The sequence below is a fragment of the Debaryomyces fabryi genome, assembly GCF_001447935.2.
Source record: "Debaryomyces fabryi strain CBS 789 chromosome Unknown contig00064, whole genome shotgun sequence".
NCBI lineage: Eukaryota > Fungi > Ascomycota > Pichiomycetes > Serinales > Debaryomycetaceae > Debaryomyces > Debaryomyces fabryi.
The window spans coordinates 1-22,784 of NW_015385490.1; the positions used below are offsets into that span (position 1 = coordinate 1).

At 36.6% G+C, this 22,784-nt stretch overlaps 13 protein-coding genes across 13 annotated transcripts; 4 read left to right on the forward strand and 9 right to left on the reverse strand.

Annotated features, from left to right (window-relative positions):
• Window positions 1-252: 252 nt before the first annotated feature.
• TEP1 (putative phosphatidylinositol-3,4,5-trisphosphate 3-phosphatase) lies at window positions 253-1,362 on the reverse strand (the record flags this gene model as incomplete). Its single annotated transcript, XM_015611969.1, has 1 exon — window positions 253-1,362. One exon carries the CDS (start codon window positions 1,360-1,362, stop codon window positions 253-255), a length of 1,110 nt encoding a protein of 369 aa, XP_015467174.1.
• A 362-nt stretch (window positions 1,363-1,724) lies between these two features.
• Window positions 1,725-3,545, reverse strand: TOM70 (protein channel; the record flags this gene model as incomplete). Its single annotated transcript, XM_015611970.1, has 1 exon — window positions 1,725-3,545. One exon carries the CDS (start codon window positions 3,543-3,545, stop codon window positions 1,725-1,727), a length of 1,821 nt encoding a protein of 606 aa, XP_015467175.1.
• A 256-nt stretch (window positions 3,546-3,801) lies between these two features.
• AC631_03142 (uncharacterized protein) lies at window positions 3,802-5,733 on the reverse strand (the record flags this gene model as incomplete). Its single annotated transcript, XM_015611971.1, has 1 exon — window positions 3,802-5,733. One exon carries the CDS (start codon window positions 5,731-5,733, stop codon window positions 3,802-3,804), a length of 1,932 nt encoding a protein of 643 aa, XP_015467176.1.
• Window positions 5,734-6,052: 319 nt separating this feature from the next.
• RBP1 (peptidylprolyl isomerase) lies at window positions 6,053-6,391 on the forward strand (the record flags this gene model as incomplete). Its single annotated transcript, XM_015611972.1, has 1 exon — window positions 6,053-6,391. The coding sequence occupies one exon, from the start codon at window positions 6,053-6,055 to the stop codon at window positions 6,389-6,391; it is 339 nt and encodes a 112-aa protein (XP_015467177.1).
• A 42-nt stretch (window positions 6,392-6,433) lies between these two features.
• AC631_03144 (uncharacterized protein) lies at window positions 6,434-10,174 on the reverse strand (the record flags this gene model as incomplete). The annotated part of the gene is made up of 1 exon (XM_015611973.1): window positions 6,434-10,174. The coding sequence occupies one exon, from the start codon at window positions 10,172-10,174 to the stop codon at window positions 6,434-6,436; it is 3,741 nt and encodes a 1,246-aa protein (XP_015467178.1).
• A 163-nt stretch (window positions 10,175-10,337) lies between these two features.
• On the forward strand, window positions 10,338-10,997 carry AC631_03145 (iron-sulfur cluster assembly protein; the record flags this gene model as incomplete). Its single annotated transcript, XM_015611974.1, has 1 exon — window positions 10,338-10,997. The coding sequence occupies one exon, from the start codon at window positions 10,338-10,340 to the stop codon at window positions 10,995-10,997; it is 660 nt and encodes a 219-aa protein (XP_015467179.1).
• A 113-nt stretch (window positions 10,998-11,110) lies between these two features.
• Window positions 11,111-12,310, reverse strand: AC631_03146 (uncharacterized protein; the record flags this gene model as incomplete). Its single annotated transcript, XM_015611975.1, has 1 exon — window positions 11,111-12,310. The coding sequence occupies one exon, from the start codon at window positions 12,308-12,310 to the stop codon at window positions 11,111-11,113; it is 1,200 nt and encodes a 399-aa protein (XP_015467180.1).
• A 127-nt stretch (window positions 12,311-12,437) lies between these two features.
• AC631_03147 (uncharacterized protein) lies at window positions 12,438-13,694 on the forward strand (the record flags this gene model as incomplete). The annotated part of the gene is made up of 1 exon (XM_015611976.1): window positions 12,438-13,694. The coding sequence occupies one exon, from the start codon at window positions 12,438-12,440 to the stop codon at window positions 13,692-13,694; it is 1,257 nt and encodes a 418-aa protein (XP_015467181.1).
• Window positions 13,695-13,764: 70 nt separating this feature from the next.
• AC631_03148 (uncharacterized protein) lies at window positions 13,765-14,370 on the reverse strand (the record flags this gene model as incomplete). Its single annotated transcript, XM_015611977.1, has 1 exon — window positions 13,765-14,370. The coding sequence occupies one exon, from the start codon at window positions 14,368-14,370 to the stop codon at window positions 13,765-13,767; it is 606 nt and encodes a 201-aa protein (XP_015467182.1).
• Window positions 14,371-14,679: 309 nt separating this feature from the next.
• On the reverse strand, window positions 14,680-14,937 carry AC631_03149 (U6 snRNA complex subunit; the record flags this gene model as incomplete). Its single annotated transcript, XM_015611978.1, has 1 exon — window positions 14,680-14,937. The coding sequence occupies one exon, from the start codon at window positions 14,935-14,937 to the stop codon at window positions 14,680-14,682; it is 258 nt and encodes an 85-aa protein (XP_015467183.1).
• A 702-nt stretch (window positions 14,938-15,639) lies between these two features.
• Window positions 15,640-17,745, reverse strand: GSY1 (glycogen (starch) synthase; the record flags this gene model as incomplete). The annotated part of the gene is made up of 1 exon (XM_015611979.1): window positions 15,640-17,745. The coding sequence occupies one exon, from the start codon at window positions 17,743-17,745 to the stop codon at window positions 15,640-15,642; it is 2,106 nt and encodes a 701-aa protein (XP_015467184.1).
• A 1,186-nt stretch (window positions 17,746-18,931) lies between these two features.
• PWP2 (snoRNA-binding rRNA-processing protein) lies at window positions 18,932-21,721 on the reverse strand (the record flags this gene model as incomplete). The annotated part of the gene is made up of 1 exon (XM_015611980.1): window positions 18,932-21,721. One exon carries the CDS (start codon window positions 21,719-21,721, stop codon window positions 18,932-18,934), a length of 2,790 nt encoding a protein of 929 aa, XP_015467185.1.
• A 222-nt stretch (window positions 21,722-21,943) lies between these two features.
• On the forward strand, window positions 21,944-22,560 carry AC631_03152 (uncharacterized protein; the record flags this gene model as incomplete). The annotated part of the gene is made up of 2 exons (XM_015611981.1): window positions 21,944-22,294; window positions 22,348-22,560. 2 exons carry the CDS (start codon window positions 21,944-21,946, stop codon window positions 22,558-22,560), a joined length of 564 nt encoding a protein of 187 aa, XP_015467186.1.
• Window positions 22,561-22,784: the final 224 nt, after the last annotated feature.

The following is a 22,784-nucleotide window of genomic DNA, read 5'->3' on the forward strand; positions in this document are numbered from 1 at the left end:
ATGGAGCCGATAATGTTAAGTGGCAGGGGTCTGATATCATACTATTTAATGAAATTAGGTTAGCAAAGCCTTATACGCTAGGGAAATCGGGAAATATTATCAAGTTGGATGAAAATTCTAAGGCGATGAATATGGTTGAAGATGTGTTGAGGGAAATTTGGCTCGAGGTGGATAATGAAAAGCGTGGTGGTTAAGCTAACTATCGAATTAATTTATATAAGGATTTATGATTTATAGTAAATATTAATCTTGTTAATAGTACAATCTCCAGCATATATCTAAACTTTCGAATAGTCTCATACCTTTTTGGCGGGTACCCTTAAAACCATCTAGATCTTCCCATCGTAACTTATACTCCCCTTTGATGAATTGCGTATTTTCCAGTATGGAGTCTATAGCAAAAATATTCGTATTATTCGAATGCAAAGTTTCAAAAAATATGTTAAACCAAGAGAAACACCATTGCTTGACTGAAATCCTTACATCCTTCAAGTCAGAAATGTATATTGGCTTTCCTGGAACAATTATGAAATTATTATTTTGTTTTTTTCGTATATCCGAAGCATTAACTTGATAGGCATGCTTAATTTGGACTCCATTGGGATAATCTTGTCGCTTGGCGTACGTTTCGAGAATTAAATCTAAATCTAAACAGCAGGTTTTTATATCTCCAGAATATTTGAAATTATTTATTCGTATCATTGTAATACAAGATTTCTTCATATCAAACATTGATTGATTTCGCGTGAAGCCATGATGTATCTCTTGTAATTCAGGCGCAAGATTTAAGTATTCAAACCAATATTCAAGGTATCTTCTTTGAGATAATATCGATACACCATCTCCAGCACTGGGTCTCATTCTCCTCTGAGTATAAAATTCTATTGCCTTAAGTGGATCAATTTCTATTTGCAAACTTAAGCTCTTATAAATTAAATATGAACAACAAATTGTTCCTGATCTTCCTTTACCTGATTTGCAATGAAGGACAGCAACATTCTTTGTAGATTGGCTTAAGAACTTGTCTATTTCTTTTGTGCTTTCAAGAATTATTTCTATAGTGGGCGGCTGATGATCTGGAAATGGGAAATGGCTAACTTTAGACATTACATCTTTATTTTCATACCCTGGTTCTTCGCCTCTTAGGTTCCAAATATGCCAATGAGAGCTATGGTTTGCAGTCAAAAATTTCACTAAATCCTCAACTGGATATCTGTAGAATGTTTGTAAATAATTGGTAACCGGCCCTGAACAAACAATTATTTGAGGAGTGATGTATGATAAGTCAAACAGTAAATTCAATGTTGGATCATAATGACTTTGTTTCGGGGACCCCACGATGGATCTTAATATTGATTTCATTAATATTTTTGAATTTCAATAATACAATGTCAAGTTCTTTTCATCTATTGGTATCTTTCAATATACAGAACAAGAAGCGAGTAAGTTAATCAACTCGATGTGTTTGATATAACGTTGTCTTGGTGCAATATATAGCGCTCGCAACTTTTAGCCACAAATACCTACATAGATGTTAAAAAGCATTTATAATATTTTATAATACTTAGATAATAATATAAGAAAAGGTTATATACATATAAATCATCAAAATCAAACAGATTAGATTATGAATTTACAAGAGAGTATCGAATTCTGAACCACTTGAAGGTCAGTATCCGACAAATAAGCAATTTTTAAGGTAAATGTAAATTTAAATCATAATTTTACATCATCGACTTTCTCATAACTTCTTCAATCTTTTTGGTTAAGATTGGGTCATTCTTGATTCTCTTTTGCATCTTAGTAGCTTCAGCAAACGAAGTGGCTTGAACCTTTTCTTCGATAGTTCTAGCTAAGTTTGATGATTCTTCAAATAAGACAATGGCTTCATCAACCTGTTCTTTTTGCAATTTAATTTGAGCTAAGGAAATTCTTGCTAATTCAGATTTTGGATCTAATTCACAAGCATCGGTTAATAATTTTTCAGATTCATCCATTCTTTCTAAGCTTTCTCTGGAAATTAAAGTAGCCTTGTTAATCAATGGCAAAGCACCAACCGAGTAAGTTGGCAAAGCAGATTGTAATCTAGCAGCAGTATCAAATTGCTTGCATGCAGCTTGAATGTCACCACGATCAGCTAAGATTTCACCATAGTAGTTTGGAATTTCTGGGGAAGTAGGGAACTTCAACTTTGCTTCAGTGAATTTGTCTTCAGCAGCCTTGATATCACCATTCTTGTAAGTGATACAGGCCAATTGGATATGGGCGTAAACATTATTTGGGTTCAAGTCCTTAGCTAAAGTGAAGTTTTCTTCAGCCTTTTGTAAATCACCGGTAAGGTAGTATAATTGACCTAAGTGGTAGAAAGTATCAGGGAATTTAGGATCCATACGCTTGGCTTCTTCAAAGTCACTAATGGCTTCGGCAAAAGAAGCCTTATCAGCATTGATTAAAGCTCTAAAGATGTATGTTCTTGGTCTTGGCTTCAAAGCCATGGCCTTTGCAATATCAGAAGCGGCAGCAGTAGGGTCATTTTTCAAAAATTTGATGGCAGAAGAGTATTCTAAAGCGATTGAAGCTTTAGCAGCGGCATCGGACTTGTTGGTCAATTCCTCGACGTTGTAAGCTTCAACGGCTTGGTTAAATAAAGTATCGGCCTTTTCGTAACCTTCTTGGGTGTTGGAGTTGATATTAGCCAAAGCGTCAAACAAGAACTTGTCAGCACCTTCAGATGATTCGCTTAAGCCTTCTGGGTTGGTTTCTTGGACGAAAGCGCCGAAGAAAGAACCAATGGTAGAAGCCGATGGCAATTCAAGGGTTCTGTTCTTCAAGTTAGCTTCGACAATCTTAACAGAGTGCTTCTTTAATACTCTTTCTAAAACTTGTTCGACAGACTTGTTGCTGAAACCACCGTAGATAGTCAACGCAGTCAAGTCAAACATGGCATCGGTGTACTTTTCCAAGATCTCATAAGAGGTTGCACGACGTAACACACACTTGGTGTAGTCTGGCTTTATTTTGATGGCCTCGGTGGTGTCCTTGATGACGTTTTCATGGTCATTTAACGCGGCGTAACAAGCAGATCTGTTGGAAAAAAATACCGGATCAGTTTTCAACTTTAATGCTGCCGAGTAGTACACAATCGCTTCGTCGTACTTCTTATTCTTGAATTCGGTGTTACCGTCTTCCTTCAACGCAATTGCCCACTCTTCCTTTTCCTTTTCCGACAATTTAGCGACGGCGTCGTCAGTGATCTGTGGAACTCCCTTCGCATCAACTGGGTACAACTTTTCACCCGAGCTCACGCTTTTTTCAGTATTGTCACTGTTTGATGCTCCTGATTCGCCTTCACCATTCTTAGCCTTCTTCTTGGACTTCTTCTTTTTCTTTTTCGAGCTCGAATCCGCTTGTGAATCGCTCTTTCCTAATTGTTGCTGACTGTAATAGTAGTAAGCACCAGCGGCTGAAACTCCCGCTAATGCGGTAAGCGCAATGGCTGTTCTATTCCTAGCAAAGAAGTTGGTGGTGTTATCCAATCCGGACATTTTATATGCTTTTATCGATTAAATGTATGAGAATAAATAGGATTTGCCTCTAAATATGCCTACAATTGGACTTGAGAAACAATTTTTCACTGGTCGTGAAATTCGTCCCGACAGGTTTGTGCAACACACTACTCTTGTATTATTATATAATCATGATAGACAGAGTAGTAGGTGAATAAATATTGAATGGACGGTCAGGACGATGTCTAGAGACGATCCAAATGCCAATAAGGCATTGCTGAAGTATACGCACACTTTAGGCGTCGTCTAAGTTATTGTAGTATTGTTCGTGCTGCTGGTAGCGGCGTCTAGCCCGCAAATGTTCGCTATTGTCTTGGTAGGAGCTTTCTCTGACAACGTCATCATATGTGGGTAATAGTTGTGTATCGGAGGAAACGTCATCGTAGGAGGCGACTTCGGAGACTGCTGACGGCTTTCGTTTTTCGGATGGGAACACGGGCCTCTGGGGAAGGGTTGGAGTTACTTCAGACGAGAAGGAACCCTGTCTCTTTTCGTCTGCCGCGAATGGGTATGAAGGTCTTGGGGAGTCGTTTGTCTTACTGGGTAAGCTAGTGCCCGAGGCATTGGAATGGAGGGTGCTGGTCATATTCAAACCGCTCAAAACTTTGATGTCGGGACACTGGAGGTCGACGTATTGAACCTTGCGTTCAACTTCGGTAGCGTTTGTGGGGTCTGATACCTTCTCGCACGAAATACCAGCCACGATAGAAAGCCTGTATGAACGAGAGATGTTGCATGTCTTGAACGATGGCGATAAGTAGTCCGGCAAAACACAGTTTTCGTAGTACTTCCTTGGAATTTCGAGCTCGTATACATCGTTGAGCGTGGAATTAGTGCTGGTGGCAGAGGACGACTTCAGGCGTCTACAGTTCTTTAAATCAAACTTCAAGTTCTGGTATGCGTTGTTGCACACGTTGATGTTGTCGACATGCTTTGCCTTATGAATGTCCTGGACAGATCCATCGGTCTCTAGTACTGATATGATTGTTGTAGACGTTAATTCGACTATCAACTTTTGTAAATATATTACTCCTAACCCGTTACTTTCTTCAGGTTTTCCATATTGCGCCAAAGAATACCTTAAAGGCTTTAGATTCGATACGAAGTATAACTTAAACGACGGTGATTTGGTGGGAATCAAAAATGCTGGATGTCTAAACCTAACTTCAAACGAAAATGGGACGTCTTTCGATTCCACGCCCACAAGATCGTTCTTCTTTCGTGTATCCAGGGAAGTAAATGAACTCGGTGGTGCAGAAGAAGGACCATTCATGAATCGCAGCAAAAACCCTTTCCGTGATGCCGACCCCGATGGTGTAGGGGCTTGCGGGAGTGGTTTCTTCTCTGGGGGCACAACAAGGCCCACTATTTCCGGAATTCTATCGGAAAACATCATTTCTTTCCTCACAAAAACCTCTCTGTACTCTTCGTAATCACCCCCGTGGACCAACGGCTGGTTCTGACTATCCAAATCTAACGGTAAGAAAATAAACGGATCTACAGACCGCAAATTGGTTTTAAAGAATGATGAACGTTTGCATGTCACTTTCACGTAGTACTTAATACTAGCAAACTCCCCCAACCCACTCAACGATGGCGGAAGCTGGGATACAATATGGTAGTCACGGTGTTTCTGTGACGCACCCCCTCCTTTCACAGGTTGATTATACTGCTGGGCCATATTCCTAATTGTGTTGGCATTGAAGTTTCCATTATTGATGATCAAATCAAAATTCTTCTTGTTGAACAGCACCTTATTCGTGATCCCTTGGAGCTGCACGCAAGAATTATTCAACGGAAGTTTAAATTCAAACGGATAACTATAGTTACCGGGCGTTAAAGTGAAGTCCTTTGCCTGTGAAACTTGTCTTACGTTGTCAGGAGGAAAAACAATCACTGTATCGTACAACGCTTTATGCACATCCTGAAGCAACTTTTCCTTCTTATCTCGGTCTTTTCTCCCTCTATCACGCCTACCGCTATCCCTCTGGTCTCGGGGAATACTGAGCTGTGATTTAGAAACCCCTTCGAGCTTCACCTGAATATAGTTGAGTGTAATAGAATTAGTCACTATCAATCTAACTGTGCCCTTAATTATATCATAATTTGTGAACGTTCCTCCCGTTGAAGAACGGTCAATTTCAATTTTTACATCACTAGATCCCATTTTATCGTCTTATTTATCCATAACAGCTATCCTTCAGGTATATTAACAGTTTCTCTCTTACTATTTTTGATAGCCCTTGTTATCATTCCTAAAGCCGCCAGATATCTTTTTTGTTGGTGTCCTGTATATAAATATCTTCATAAATCTTGCTCTCTCCTTGTCGACTTTCCTTGTCAAACGGCAATTGATTCTTTAAATGTTTATTTGTCGTCCTTCTAGTTTAAATTTTATCAAGCAAACCGTAGGTTATCCTAAAATTAATACTAGAATTTCTACGACTTATTTGAATCAAGCTAGATCTTTCTCCAATTCATTAAAAATGTCCGCTCCTGCTACTACTCAAGTTGAAATTTTGCAAGAAGGTGATGGAAAGACCTTCCCAAAGCCAGGTGATTTAGTCACTATCCACTATACCGGTACTTTAGAAAATGGTAAGAAATTTGACTCTTCTCGTGACAGAGGTAAGCCATTCCAATGCACAATTGGTGTTGGTCAAGTGATTGTTGGATGGGACACTGGTATCCCTAAATTGTCTGTTGGTTCTCGTGCTAAGTTGACAATTCCAGGCCATGAAGCTTACGGGGACAGAGGATTCCCAGGTTTGATTCCACCTAACGCTACCTTACTTTTCGACGTTGAATTGTTGAACGTTAATTAGAGTGCTGAAAGCGATGTATACAAATCTATATATGAATATATGTTAGCGAAGAGACAGGGCGGTAGGCTGACCATTGAGCTGCCAGTAGAGTGAATTGTTGTTTTTGACCACGACATTTTCACACACGGCAAGAGTGGGCAATGTGACTTTGTAGTGGACATCGTAAACTTTGAATTGTGGGAGTGCGATGAGGTCTTGGCTCGTGTTGTTGGTGAGTTTAGCGTAAAATTCAATGATATTTCTATTGAACGGCAACACGGGGAATGCTGGTTGCTTCAATGGCACTATATTTCTGTCGTCCTCGAATTGCCACTCGATATCGTCATTGATCTCCTCCGTGCTCAATTGAGTGGTGAACATGAAGATTCTGGGGGTAGGGTTCTCAATGATGTATTTGAATTTCGCCATCTTGGTCTCTTTGAACTCCAACGACAATAAGACTCGTGGGTCGGATAATGGCAACACTATTTGCCATTCTATGCTCTTAAATTCATTAATAATTTCCTTATCTTTCCTTTTCCATTTAATATTAACAGAAGCATTAACCATCACATTTCGATGAGAAAATCCATTTTTGCTTCTCGTAGTGAATAGCTGAGTTATGTCATTTTGATTTATCCTGTGTTCCTGGTCTATTGTTTCGACGATTAATTCGGAATTTTTTGATTTAATACTAAACTTTGCCTCTTCAATTTGAAGTTCACTTTCTTTATTCGATTGAGCAAGATTGTCCACTAACGATAGCTTTCCCATCCATAACCTTGTAGCAATAGGCATTGAATAATTACTTGTCTTGTCACGAGAATTTGAGTCTTTAGAATCTGGAGAAAGAATAAATGGGCATGGCATATCAACTGCATCTTCATTTCTATACCTTGGACTAATGCTAAATTTGCAATCAAACGGACGGGTTATAACTGGCAATGTATAATCAGCAGTATCATATATAGTCAAACTATTTTCTTCACTGTTATCTTCTCCCTCCTCACTTACTAAAGTCTTAAGATCAATTGACGCCATAAACGTATTATTCAAGATGCTAGAATTATCGTCACCATTTATAGACGAGTTAAGGATGCTAATGTTCAAATTATGTGTTGTAGTTTCTTCATCGCTTGACACTAAGGATTTTAAACTCAAAGGCTCATCGTCTTTCAATTCATCCCAATTAACTTGAGTAGTCAATGGAGAAACAAAACCTTGATCCTGTGCGTCAGAAATTATTTTGACCTTCGGTGCTAACAGAATATTTTTATAAGCAACTTTTTGATTCTTAGGGCTCTTGTATTGAATTCGGAAAGGTATTGAAATCTTCTCACCCACAATAATTGAATTTACCACGGAAGATTCCATCGTAATGGTCACGTCTGGTTTTAAGGGTAATACTCTGATTACATGAGGTGCTTGACTATACATTCTAACTGCCGTTTTTTGTAGCCTTGATTCCTTTGTAGTAGAGTACATAAATTTATGATGTGAAACATTTGCAGAATTTCCATCATCCAATGCTATGCTATTTTTTCCAGTTAACTTTAATTCCTTTCCTGAATTTGATATGCTGATTTCGGTTTCTAAGTTGATAGATCCTATCATGTACGAACCTGCTCTTCGGGAAACTTGTGAAAATTGAAAAACCTTAGAGGCATTTCTGTCATCAGAATCAGTAAAACTGATGTTAAATTCTCCACCAAACTTATTTCCTTTCTCAAGAACTTCTACAGTCTGCAAGAAATCAGATGGGAGAGTAGAATTCTGGGTTATAACGACATCCTTATACGCACATGGGTCTGAATGCTCTCCTTGTTTATGAAATTTTACTTCACACTTTTTGATCGATAAACGGACTTGGGCTTCATCGCTTCCTTCTGAAAGAATCATTTTTAAATGCTGTAGATTTATGAGAGGTTTGAAGGTTATTTGGCTAACACAAGATTCGTATAGGGAGCATTCATTGGGTCCCAATTTGTTGTACTGTTCACTAAGAAGTAAAGCATCAACATCAACTAATTGAATATCATTAGTATCTAGTTCATGTAAATCACTTTCCTTTGAACCCAAATCATTTAGATTGATTTGAATAGGTACATTGCCGCCTGGAAATGACAAGCCCGATAATTTTAAAACTGTAGCTAGCATCTTCCTAATGTTCTTACTCTTTGAGTAGTATTTTAATAAATTCTGAAGTATGATTTGGGAAATTCTAGCATTTCCAAATTGTGCTTCGGATAAGCATAACTCATAATACTCAATTGCTTTCGATAGTGATGCTTCGTCTGACAACTTTGAATATTCGTTTGCTATTAACCAGCTAATGTACTGGCACATACTTCCAAAATTAGAATGACCGTCAGAAGAACTCTTATGAGAATCATCTTTTTGTAAGCAATCTTTTGCATTTAAAAGAAGCATAATTTTCCGTTTGGATACTGTTTCTAAATCATCGGAGTTATTCAAATACTTCAACTTGATATTCTTTCCGGATGTTCCAGTACAGTACTCGGCAGACTTCATGAACACAAACTCAGGGCTTGTTATCAAATCGTAGTCATGAGTTTCATAAAATTGCACGCCGCCAAAGATCTTAAATACTTTCGAATTTTTCGATTTCTTTTTGTATCCCTTTAAATTTAATGAATTCAAAATTGATCCTGGTATCAACGTCATTAATTCACCTAACCATTGGTATTGAATTGATATCCAATTATTATTATCTCCATTACCACCATTAAAAGCATCTAAGACGTTTATAATATGAGCTTTATGCTTTTTTAAGGCTAAAATGGGTTCTTCTAACGATAAGTAACCTCTGACTATATGAAATGCGATAACATCAATTAAAGTTCTAAATTGATCATATAATTCCAAATCGTGACGGGAAATTGAGTCTTCCTTGATAATATTAGTAAAATTATCCCTAGATAATTCGATGATATCCTGATATGCATATTCGAGAAACTTTAAACTTGTCTCTAAATTGTGTGGGTGTGATAATTGATTAAGCATACCCTGTTTGATAAGGTTACGGGTTTCAAGAAAAATAGGAGTGAGTTCTATTTTAGTATCAATACTTGAAGTGGAAGGGCACGAGTAATATTTCTTGTGTCGTTGTCTAACTTTATTCTCTATGCTTGAGTAGAAATCCACGGCAACAGCTTTTAAGTTAGATAATACGCTTGAAACCAATATCTCAATGTCACGACCAATTGTATCAGGACAAGTATTCAAGTAAATTAAACCCGTCAATTTTGGAAGCCCTGTTGCCTGCCTTAAATTGTGAATCCGATCGTCGTCTGCATTAATGTCTTCTGAGTCTGAAATAATTATAACAACAAGGCTAACACGACTTTCTTGATATGCATTTTTGAAGGAATTAATTCGGTCTATCAATTCGTTATCACTCTCTGAAGTCTGACCCAAGCTGAATGTCATTATACTTGCAAATGGAATATCCTCTATGTACTTTTTAAACCATTTATAAGATAATATACCGTTGGGAAAAAGTTCAGACTTCATATTAAATGGTGATAGAATAGAATGTTCATCTTCTTCAGTACTACTTTTAATTCCTTGTGGTAATTGATACTCAAGTGTTTCAATTACTTTAATTCTATATTTGATATTCAGTAGCCTATTTTTAATAATGGAATTGTCCCAAATGGCATCTTTAATATTGAATTGATCAAGTGTTTTAATCAACTTCAACACAACTTCAGATGACCCTTCAGTTTGAAAAAATAGAAGAGGCACTAATTGCTGAAGAAATAACGAATTATAATTCTCCATTGTCTTATCTCTTTTCTATTTACGTATAAGGTGTAGAACTTTGATAAAGAAAGACCGTAAATTTTGTGATACTTCGAAAATTAAATAAATGTGGATTATAAATTCTATGATTTAATAGAATAAACTTTCTCTTTAGCTTGTCATACTACCAGTAAAAGGAACTATGTCAGACGTTATAAATGCTAATCCAACTGTTATTGATGTTTCAAATTTGCCTACAAGATTTGATGATTCTGAAATCCAGGAGAAAGAGGTTGCTAGGAATACAGAATTAGTGGATAAAATATTATCACTCTCTCTATTGAATCAAAGTAATTTAAGCCATATTGATAGCGGGTCAGTGCCAGATTTGATCTCTGATGCTGAAGCGGACACATCCTCCATGGAGGAAGAGCTAATCGATGATGTTGATGACCAAGAAGAGGAGGAAGTGATCGATGCACAAGAAATATTTGATTTAATTTCTACAATTTCAGATCCAGAACATCCATTAACCTTAGCCCAGTTAGCAGTGGTTAACTTGGCAGATATTAAAGTAACGCATGGAGCGAATAAGCAGACAGATATTTCCGAAATTTTAATCAAAATAACGCCAACTATTACGCATTGTTCATTGGCTACACTTATTGGATTAGGGATCAGAGTAAGGTTAGAGAGGTGTCTTCCCCCTCGATTTAGGATCATTATTCTTATTAAAGAAGGTACACATCAATCCGAAAACCAAGTAAATAAGCAATTAAACGATAAAGAAAGAGTTGCAGCGGCCTGCGAGAATGATCAATTACTAAGTGTTATCCTGCAAATGTTAAGTACATGCAAGTGATACCAATACTTATATAAATCAATTTCAGGGTTAACGGAATTATGGGATAATTAAATAATAATAATAATAATAATACATATACATAAATAAATAAATATTTTGACATTAATCATCTAGTGCTTATGGTGGAAATTATAAGCCTTCCTCTGGCCGTAAAGTATAATCATTTGACTAATATCAATGAATATAAATTTCACCACGCATTTATTAACGAATTCAAGAATTTTGACTAAATCATAAGATTCCTGCGAATGATCCAAGTGCTTTATAACTCTTCTCGTTAAAAACTTGAGTCTTTTCATTTGCGAATAATATTCAAATTTGTCCCTTTGATTCTCCAGCTTTTGAACAGAGGTCAATATTATAGGCTGATTCTCTTTCGGAGACGGTATGTTTAATATCCTACCTTCAGTTATTTCCGGAGATGCAAGCGATGAACTTCCTCTTCTTTTTGAATTATATGAGTTATTTGTCATAGTTGTGCCTATGCTATTTCTATTGCTGTATGGCGTACTAGAAGGCGACGAGATGTTTGATGTCACCGAGCCCGTCAGACGATGCTTTTTTAATTTATTATAAATTCTAGATTTTGCTAAGATATTATTGAGACCTTGCTTTCTTTCTTCTTCATTCTTTATGGGGCCACTGGAATTTAGCATACTATTCACGTCATTGTCATTTGCTTGACCGGCATTGGACAGAATTCGTTTCTTCGTTGACATCGAAGAATTTCTTCTGCTTGAATAGCCATTGAAGATAGAAAGTCTTGTTTTCAGCGATGCAGTGGAAACATTTGTCTGAGTCCGGCTGATTTCATTTGAATCATAAATACTTGTATCTTCCTCTTCTTCCTCTTCCCTCAATGAATCATCTATTGAATTATGACGTGATTCAGTATCGTTACAAGGGATTTCGTACACTTTAAACGCAGTGAGTAGTTTTTCATAATAATTTAAAACGTTGTCATCGATTTGCACAACTTCGTCAATTGTTCGAGGTAATTCCTTTTCAATCATATTGTTGATCTCTAATAACATATTGGATTTTATTTTTATATCTTTGATCGTAACCTCTCCTTTGAGCCAAGTGTCATGCGGTAAATAAACCCTAGATAATACCTCTATAGGTTCTTTGTTCAAGATATACTGTCTACCTTGTTCCTCAGTCTCTAGAATAACATTCTCGTCAGATACATTCAAAACTTTCGATAAAAATAAGTACATCTTTTTATACTTTGCAGTATCCACAGGAATCGAGAGGGAAAGTGATTGAAAAGCCTGAGTAGTATCAGAATGCAGAATTGCGAGCGACATCTCCTAATGGTATGTATTATCTTTGGTAACTGCAAGTCTTATTGATAATTCAACTAACTCGTCTATCGATAAACAGAATTTTGATTTTCAACCGCGACATAAAATTCCGTTTCGAGTTAAATTAAAAATGGCATTTGCTCTTCATCAAGAGATGTTCTCGTCATCAAAGAAACCTAGGTTTAACCTAGACTTATCAGTCCATGAGATATCTAATATACCGCAGGTAAACGGCTATTGCTACATTGATGTTCAAGTAAAGGACGGTAAAAGAAAAAGACCTCACCTTTCGCTTAAGAGTTCTTCAAATCAAAGCGGCAATTCAACTTCATCATTAGATAAGTTCGAAGGGCCATATTCGTCCAGTGATGTGTCTGCATCGACATCTATGAAAAAGATTCATAATTTTAAGTGTAAATTTAATTTTAACATGAATTGCAATTTAAAATTCTCAGTCAAGAAGAAGGATAATCGAATTTCCAGCAAATATTTGCTTATGAAGGTGTACTATGTAAGCGAAGAAGACGTAAAACATAAAGAGCATGAAATGATTGTGTCACATCGGGGACATAAAATAGAATTGGGTAGACTAGAGCTCAATTTATCGGAATACATAAACGTTGAGGAGCCATTTACTTCGAAATATCTAATGAGCAACTCTAAAGTTAATTCAATTTTGAATTTAACTGTTTTCTTAAGTGAATTGCCAGATAACTTAGACTTCCACACTCAGTTACAAATCAATGACGAGGGAGGGCATACTCCCACGTCCAGCTCTTTGAATAGATCCAATTCAAAGTTACAAAATAGAATAAACTCGAGCAAAAATACGAAATATAATGCGCCAAATTTAGAGCGGACTAAAATCTTCGGGGGTCTTAACGATGTTATAAAGTCATCCGATGCTTCGCCACTGGCCAATCTGTCTGTATCATCTTTACCAAGTGATGATTCTGATAAGCAATTACAAGTAGAACAGAAACATTGTCCTATATCAAGCATGTTTGATAACAAATCTACCACTTCTAAACCACGTTCTAGTGGCGAACATGGAACTAATGTAATTAGCTCCACTAATTTAGTTAATGGGGCTAGGAGTGCTAATGTCATGATGGATCCAATAGTGAGTAATTTGTACAAGAAGATCCTTGAGTCTACCTGGGATCCGGAATTGCAGGATTTATTACAATTTACACCTGAGGAATGCATTAGTGATATATTTGATAATGATGGAGATGGATGGAGCAAAGCTGTTTCTCAGAATTACAACAACTGGTCGGATGATAATAATGATGATGACAGTATAAGAAATATCAATGGTTTAATTAATGAGGCCACTTTCAGAGAAGATTTACGGAGTTGGACTATAAGTGACATTCGTCCTTGAAGCTAAAACAGACGATCGACAGTTCTGTATATATATATATGTATGACTATATAATTTTCCACTTAATTATTTAACGACGCAAAGACGATATCAATGCCAATGATCTAATTCTGTTTGTAATTTTAAACAAATGCTTCAAAGCTTTATCAACATTTGCCCCTTCTATTTGCTGAGTACTTGCATATTTCAGAATTGAAGGAAAATGAATAGAGTAGTAATCCAAGAAAACATTTTCTGATTTTAAGATTAAGCTGCTGGTTTGGTCCTTTTGATCAGCCACATAATCATCCATGACACCGTTCAATAAACAAACTAAGTTACTTTCGATACTATAAGCATCACTCTGTAACTTTTCTCTCTGATATGAGTTCAATTCTGGTTCTCTTATTTCGATATTTTCGCAGTAGTAATCCCGGTTTTTTAAAGGTGATGAAGTATATGGTAAATATTTACAATGTTGACAGTTCTTGAAGTTGGATTGATGGCACAGCTTCTTATAACATCTAAATTTTCTAGTATCATATTTTCCCTTAAATTTACCTAGAGGAATCAAAGGAGTTTTTGGAAGATAGGATTCATTGGATTTGATTTCTTCGCAATTGCTGTTTGTGACTTTAATACCTACACAATTCTCCGACAGGCGGTAATTCAACAGTTCAGGCTTGAAAGTATTCATCAGAAGTAAAGCAAGCAAATATATGTTAGCAACGTAACTGATTTCGAAATAATTAGTATGGCATCAAACATAGTTTTTTTTGCACCCGGGGTTCTGTGGTATATTTTCCTCACACAAAAATTTTTGTTGTTAAATGAACGATTGCAAAGACCATATACTAACAGACTACACAAGCTCAGCATAATATCAAGCATTTATAATTGTTTGAATTAAAAAAAAAATTCACGTAATATTATAGTACACAATCTATTTGTTAAATCGTAAACCTCATCATCATTAATGATTGGAAAACTCCTTAAATAATCTTAACTAAAATTTGCTTTGGTTAGCACCATGACTTTGACCTTGTCCGTGGCCTTGTCCATGACCATGACTACTATAATTATGACCTTGATTTTGATTTTGGTTTTGATTCTGACGACGGTTATTGTATCCACCACCATTTCTGTTATTATTTTGATTATTATAGTTTCTCCTGTTGTTGTAATTTCCTCCTCCTGTTCTTCTCCTTTGATTTCTGTTTCTTTGTTCCATATTTAAGATATTTTGTTCCTTGGCGTAATCCATAATCTAATAATTGTTAGTAAAGCATTCCACAAATCATCATTCATGAGAATATAACCGTACATTTTACTACAATATGTACGATCTTCCATATGGTTCTTCCATTTATACATACCTCTTCTGGTAATCTCAAATATTTAATATGATTACCTCTGATATAACATTCTGGTAATTTGACAAAAGTCTCACCATTCGAAGATGACTGAATTACATCCTTTAAAGTTAAGTTCATCCATGAGTCACAGTTAACTAATTGCCCATTTAAACTCTCCCCATTCTTTAATTCCACCAAAATAGGTTGGTTTTTAGCCGATGTCAACAAATATAATGGTAACTAAAAAATGTGTTAGAATTCTCCTTAAAAATATTATATTCCTTAAATTCAATTTCATTACTATTACACATACCATAATATGATTGTTTGATGCTTATATTTGGAACCTCTTGCTCTGTTAATGCTGATACTTTTCATTATGTTAATCCAGCAAATTTCCGATGTTGAAAATCAAATTGGGTGGACGCACTACTCTATTGATATTTAATACAGTTACATTTATTAATGATTTAAAGTATATAAAGAAGCGTAGAATTGAAGTAAATGAACACTATATGAAGCGAAAGAAACACAAATAATAGAAAGAAATATATACTTTTCAATTACCAGTTATACTGGTAACATATTGGGTAGAATAGGAACCAAATACATTAGGTAGCGTCATCAGTAAGTGGAACTGAATTACCTCTCAAAGTTAACGGATAAACACTAGCATCCTCAGTGTCATCGTCTTCTTCATTTTCACCTAATCTAAATCCAATATAGTCATCTGTATTTAAAGATTGATGAGCTTCTTGTAAAGAGCCCAAATCGCCAGGAGTCATGAGACCGGCTTTACTTCTTGGTGAACCTGGAACAGATAATGGTCTGGTTAATTTTAAGTTAGAAGTATTGTTGAAAGGATTAGCTCCATTCTTAAACTTATCAGGATAAGCCCTCTTCAAAGACAATTGTCTGGCCTTAATGTACTCCAAACCCATTCTCTTCCAATCTAATAAGTCTGATAATCTTTCAGTTCTATTTCTTTGGTTAATTCTTTGTCTTCTTGTTTTTTCGGCAAAGTCGAACATGTAATCAGTCAATTGGTTGATGGATTCATCGACTGCCTTCATTCTTCTATCAACTATGTAAATACCGTAGTCAGAAGTATTTTCAATAAGGTCTTCCATATAACATCCGAACCCTGACAAGTTAGTAGTGATAGAAGGAACACCCATAACGGTACACTCGGCGGGAGTATAGCCCCAAGGCTCGTAATATGATGGGAAAACACCTAAATGACAACCTCTAACAAATTCATCGTAATCTAATGATAAAATAGGATTATTAGCATTCAAAAACTCTGGGTGGAAAATGATTTTAACTCTATCATCCGGTTTGTTAAACAATTGAACCCTTCTAATATGGTTTAACACAGGATCAGTGGAATCGTCGGTCATGTTGTGGGTGACAATTGGTGGTAAGCCATCTCTTTTCAAAGCAAAGATTCTCCTCTTTAATAAAACTCTATCAGCAGGTTTAATTAAATCATCAATAGATGGAACCTCATTTCCATTGGTAGTTGTGGTCGAATGATTATTTGGGAATCTAGCACAATGTTCAAACAATCTTTCACCGACCTTCTTTTGTACTTCTTCGATAGTGCCTTCCAATTGCTTGATAACAGCTTGACCTTTCAAAGTTTCAACAGTGTAAGAATTGGTTTTACCAGGCATGATAATAAAGGCGACAATGGTCATTTTTGAGCCTGCTTCCTTCAATCTATGATTCAATCTAGCTAAAGCTTCAATGAAAAAATCACATCCCTTATTTCTAAATTCGTATCTACCAGCAATAAAGAAGTATAAAGTATTGTCCAAATCGAAATCGTAATTTCCATAAAAGTGACCTTTGACGAATTCATTGATTTTTTCTTTCTTCAAGGCATGCAAGTTTTGGAATTCATGAACTGCTTGGAACTTGACCACATTCAACCCGTTTGGTAAGACCCCATCGGGCTTTCTCTTCAACAAATGTTCGGACTCAAAAGCTGTGATATGAGAAACGGTCGTGAAAACATCTGCCGAGTGTGTCGCTGACCTTTCAATACAATAACGATGGTAAATACCTCTCTTTCCCGCTTCGGCATCCACATCGAAATTCGCTAAATTGTTATAGAAATCGGTAGATCCAGCACATAAGTATCTTCCGAGCAAAGTAGCATGTGTAGTGAAAACTGTAGTGACATCAATTCTTCTCTTACGACACAATGGCAAGGCAATACCCGCCAACCATTCGTGACAATGACAAATAACAGCCCTTTCACGATCGTGGAAAACTAATTCTCCTAAGAACCAAGCGACTAAGTACCCCAATAAGATAGCTTCGTTACTCTCTTGGTCGTGATCTGGAATTGGAATGCCCGCAATATTCCACAAGTCTGCCTTCCACTCATTAAGATGGTTTCCTGCCGAATGGATATCGAATAATAACACTCTAGGTGCCCCTTCGATCAACCAACGTCCGTATAACCATCTGATTCCCCTCTCACTCATAGAATCCAATGCCTTCATGACCAATGGATCCTTGACTGGCAATTCTTCCACTTCAATTTGGGCAGAATTATAGTTCAATGGCCCGATCAACGTGTACCGTTCTCTATATTCCGCAACGGTGATAGGAGCCTTCGATTTCAACACCGAATAGATCCCTCCAACCTTGTGTGCCACTTCTGTGGCCACTTCGAAAAGTAAATGATTTTTAATGTCCCTAGTCATAATCCCTTTTTCTGCAATCAATAAACGGGCTACTATCAAAAACCCTTAGTTCTTGCTTTATATACTTATAATGATAAAATTTACCAATGAACAACTCGTCGACGTTCTGTAAACAATATTTCAGTAAATCTTAGAATTTATTCAACAATTCCCCCCCCTCTGGTCCGTTATTTTGCAAGCAAAAGAGCTGAAATTATGTGGGTAACTCTTGTTAGTGAATGATCAGAGTATATGCAGTACTCCCTTGAGGAATCTACGAATACTGTGAAAGAAGAAGCTATCTTATGGCCTCGAGGCGTATATATATTACAATAGGCATTCCGTTCATTCCTGGGGGGATATGGTGCTTGGTAGTTAGAAATATGGCATATATGTTAAGGTAAAGTGACAAAAGGTCTGAGTAAGTTACTCAGCTTGTGCATCGCTGGTTCACATATTCATGTGAGTATCTCGTAAAATAGCGAAAAAGTGGTGTCTGAGAGGTTTATCGGAGACAAGAGAGGTTCTCTACCAGGTACATTACCTATTCTGAGATATGAGTGCACATTGCATACTAAAAATGGCCAACACCAGGCCGAATAGAGGCTAGGGATGGGGAACAGTGCAAATAATACGTACATAAGCACCGCAGGGCAATATTGGGACATAAAGTGGGGGAGTGGAGGCAATAATTTTTCGTTGTTGACTATAGGCCAAATTGGGTTACTAATTGAGTTAGTAGGTAGGAAATAATAAAATGACAGGCGGTAGTGGTGAGGATTGGGGGTACAGATCGGATAATTAGGGTGGTCGGTCGGATTAATATGATGTTTAATTTCCAGAGTGTTCAATTTAAGTTGGCCAGTTTATTCCATGCGGGGGAGGGTTACGTAGCTTAATAGGTAATTTTACACAAGAAGCATTATTGTAGATAACACGAAGATCGTTCTTATATTGATGTGTTTATGGCGTTGATATTGCTAGCTATTGTAACAGCTTATGATAGACTGAAAATGAGGCGACTTAGACTAAACCATTTTAAGACTAGCGAGATTCGGAATGCAGCCGTCAGGCGCACTATATGTAGAAAAAGGAAGAACTACTGCGTTCACGGAGTTGACTCAGAAAATGCAGGTCTACATGTAGAAGTACAAATTAGATTGATATTATGTATATATAGATGTATTTAGTTGCTGATGCTTTTTAATCATTCCATTGGCTCATCTGAATCTGAATCTGAATCTGAATCGGATTCGTTAGAGTTAAAGACGTCGGATTTGGTATTCTTCTCTTCGATACCGAACCATCCTTCGTCGTCTTCGTCTTCTATTATGCCATTTTCATCGTCGCTGCCGTCGATTTGTATATTTTGTGCCGTTTCAAATTCCTCAGAATTTTCTTCCTCTTCGCCTTCAGTGTCTTGGACGTTTGGCTTCGTGGTTAAGAAAGAGTAGGCGTATCCGTTTTTCTTGGATATGCTTACAATATCCTTAGCAATTCTAGCGAGGAATCTCTGAAGTAACCTTAATGAGCTGGTAAAGTCACTCTTATTGTTGTTGATATATTTCCCGTGGCTTGTGAGTAAGTTTTGAACCCAAAGCAAGTTGAACTCCAAATGCGGTGAGTTCAACGAAAGCTTACCTACGAATTGTAACATTCTGTCGAGATACACGATAGGTAAGTCATTACTTACCAACTTGATATCTTTGATGGGTATTGATTCATATACCTTATGGATGAGGTATTGTTCATTCAATCTGAAGGCCATTACAAGAGCTGTCAAGTAATCTTTTTCATTCAACACTTCAATTGTGGCTTCAGGAGTAATATCGATATCCAAATCAAATGGATCGAATATTAATGTATTGTCAACCGAGTAGATCAATAATCCTTCGGTAGATGCAGCCGCAAATGCTGACAGGGTAGGTGAAAACGATATCGATGTAACCCTAATTTCTGGTCTGATGTTTCTAGCACTTGGATCACCTTTATGAGACCCAGGTAATGAAGTATCTATTCTATCTTCCAAATCAGAATTTTCTCCATCTCTATCAATGAGGTCAAGAGACCCTGCTTCAGTCATTCTTGAACTGTTAAGCATGCCTAGCGTACCATTTAATTGCATGTTTTGGGATACAGTGAATCGTTTCAATAAAACTTCATTCGAAATATCATAAAGACAAATAGAATTATTGTTACCAGCAGCAACCAATGATAAACCATCAAAGGAGTAGTTCAAGGTAGTAAAGTACTTTGACCTAGCCAGATTCTTGGCACTGAATCTATCTTCTAAGTATCTTCCCCCAATAATGTCCTTCTTACCATCTATAAGGTGCAACTGCTTTGCGTCTTCTACATCCCAAATGGTTATATGTCCATCTAAAGTAGATACTGATACTTCTTTTGAATCGGGTCTCAATGCAATACTTAACACATCTGATTGGATTTCAATTGGTTCCACTTGTTGTGATCTACTGAAAATATTCCAAATTCTGATTGTCTTATCCCATGATGCCGATGCTAATACCGAATTTTCGGTACCAAAAGCTAAGCATGAAATCGGACCTTCATGCCCTGTCAATGAGTCTAAGAGCTGTGCTGTTTGAACAGACCAGACGTATATTTCAAAAGTATCTTGAGATCCTGCAACAACAACCTCACCACTTGGGTCGACAGCTAATGAATTGAATTGGACTCTTTCAGTTGCTGTAAATGTTCTGAAATTTCTGAATCTAATTAAATCCCATGCTCTGATTGTTCCATCTAATGAAGAAGAAAATAATACTTGACCTTTCTTAGCAAACTGAACTGCTGTAACGGAAGATGTATGTTCTTGAAAAGTCATTAAACAGAAGCCAGACGCAACATCCCAAATCTTTATTTTTCCATCATCAGATGCGGTAACTATCCTGGAACCATCAGGAGAATAGCATAATGCATTCATAGAATCGAAATGACCTTGCTGCTTCAAAATATATGATTCAGATTGCCATTCATAAACCAACAATTGACCAAGTTTTGAAGATCCGAAGGCTAGCCATTCACCAGTCTTATTGATATTTACGGTATTCACAGCATTTTGTCCCATGCTTAATTGCTGAATCATATTGAACTCAGGTAAGTCGTATAATCTGAACTCACCGTTAGTGAAACCAATAACCAAAAGATTAGACTTAGGATGAAATGTAGCACACTTAACATTCGCATTAGAATGGAAAAAATTCTTAGCAGTGATTCTCCAACTCATCGGTTTTTGACTCTTTACTGCGTCATCGTTCATTTCACTATCGCTATCGCTTTCTTCTTCCTCCTCATCTGATTCGTCTGATGGTCTTTCAGTGTATTCCCATTGAAACAATGCACCGTCCTTACTTATAGTGTATATAATTTCTTGAGTCTCGTTAAAGAATGCCTTAATCACGTAGTCACGATGTCCCGCTAAAGTCATCGCTACTTCCTTTTCTTTAGACAGCAATGAAAAGATTCTTGATGTCATGTCTTTGGATGTCGATATGAAAAATCTGGAATCATTGGACCAAGTAACGGATGTAACATCACTGTAATGGCCAGCATATACTCTATGACGAACAAATGGTGCAAATTGTCGATCTTCAGTGAAATCTGGTGTTTTCCATACCTGAATAAATCTGTTATATGCAATGGCAAAATAATGGCCGTCAGGGCTGAACTGTAAATCCAATACTTTATCTTTGAAGTTGAAGTGATGCAACACAGTTCTCGAAACAAAATTCACTAAAATAGCTCTTCCTGTTTCATCGACCGATAAGAGTAACGTTCCTTGCTTATTTAAAGCAATTCTGGATATATTTCTTCTATGTTCATAATTAAAAGTAAATGACTTATTATTTATTAAGTCGAAGCATGATACTCTGTTACCTACTGGACTCAATAATTTAGTGCCATCTTCGGTGTAGACCAAATTTCCTTGTCTATACACAGTTCCTAGCAAGTTTGAAAACTTGAAATCGGACTTCATTGGTATATGCTTTGTTTATAGTCTATTCTAATGGCTTAATTACCTTTATATCCAACTAGATCATCAAATACCAAATCTTTTTTAAGTGATGAGCTTCTCGCTTTACTGAAAAAAATTGAAAAATTATGTTGCATGTTACCCGGAAACTATACATTAGATTATCTGTTGGTATATACTAGAGAACTAGTATGCTTTTATAGATCAAACAACGACAAATTCATCATGAGTAGCCTTTCGGACAGAGTCATGAACATGAAGTTCATGCGGAAAACAGATGGTGATAAAGAAGACAATAATAAAGCGGAGCAACAGAAGAAAATTAAAGATATGTCTGAATGGGTATTACCAAATTCTACGAAGATTATAGCTAAAAACCAGTCTTCAAATGTTATCCAATCTATAGGGTATGCCAGCATAAATTCATTCTCAATGGACGAAAAAGATGAGGAACTTAATGATACTCCAATGCCAGCAAATGTAGGAAGAAAAACTTGGGGAGAACCAGAATTGAAAAAGGGTTCAGAAACGGAATTAGATATTACAAAACTAAAAGATTCTATACCCAAGAGGAAAGTATGTATATTTCAACGTCTTTCGAGCAATGACAAATTACTAACTATGAACAGGGAAAAAATGCGAAGAAAAACGATAACAAAAGTGAAGAACAGAGCAATGAGCCTGATCAAGAGTCAGAATTGGATACTAAAGATTTCTTGGAATCCTTATGGAAAAAGAATAGTACGCCTACAGATAAAGGATCCGCCAAAAGAAAGACTGACAAAAAGGATGAATATGTTCCAGATATAAAGAAGAAAAGGAAAAGATTTAATAATGTTTAGAACATTTTGCATTCATTTTTTCTTCTTCTTTCCATTATTTGCATTATTACTTTGTACATTAGGATTGACAAACTCGCCTTTAATAATTACATCCCTTGCAGCTGTATTGATATGCTTGAATCTATCGGGTCCAATGTGGGTACCTCCGAACCACCTACTAACCACGACAATAACATTCCATACATCCATCATCTAATTAAATGTTAGTATATCCTTCAATAGAA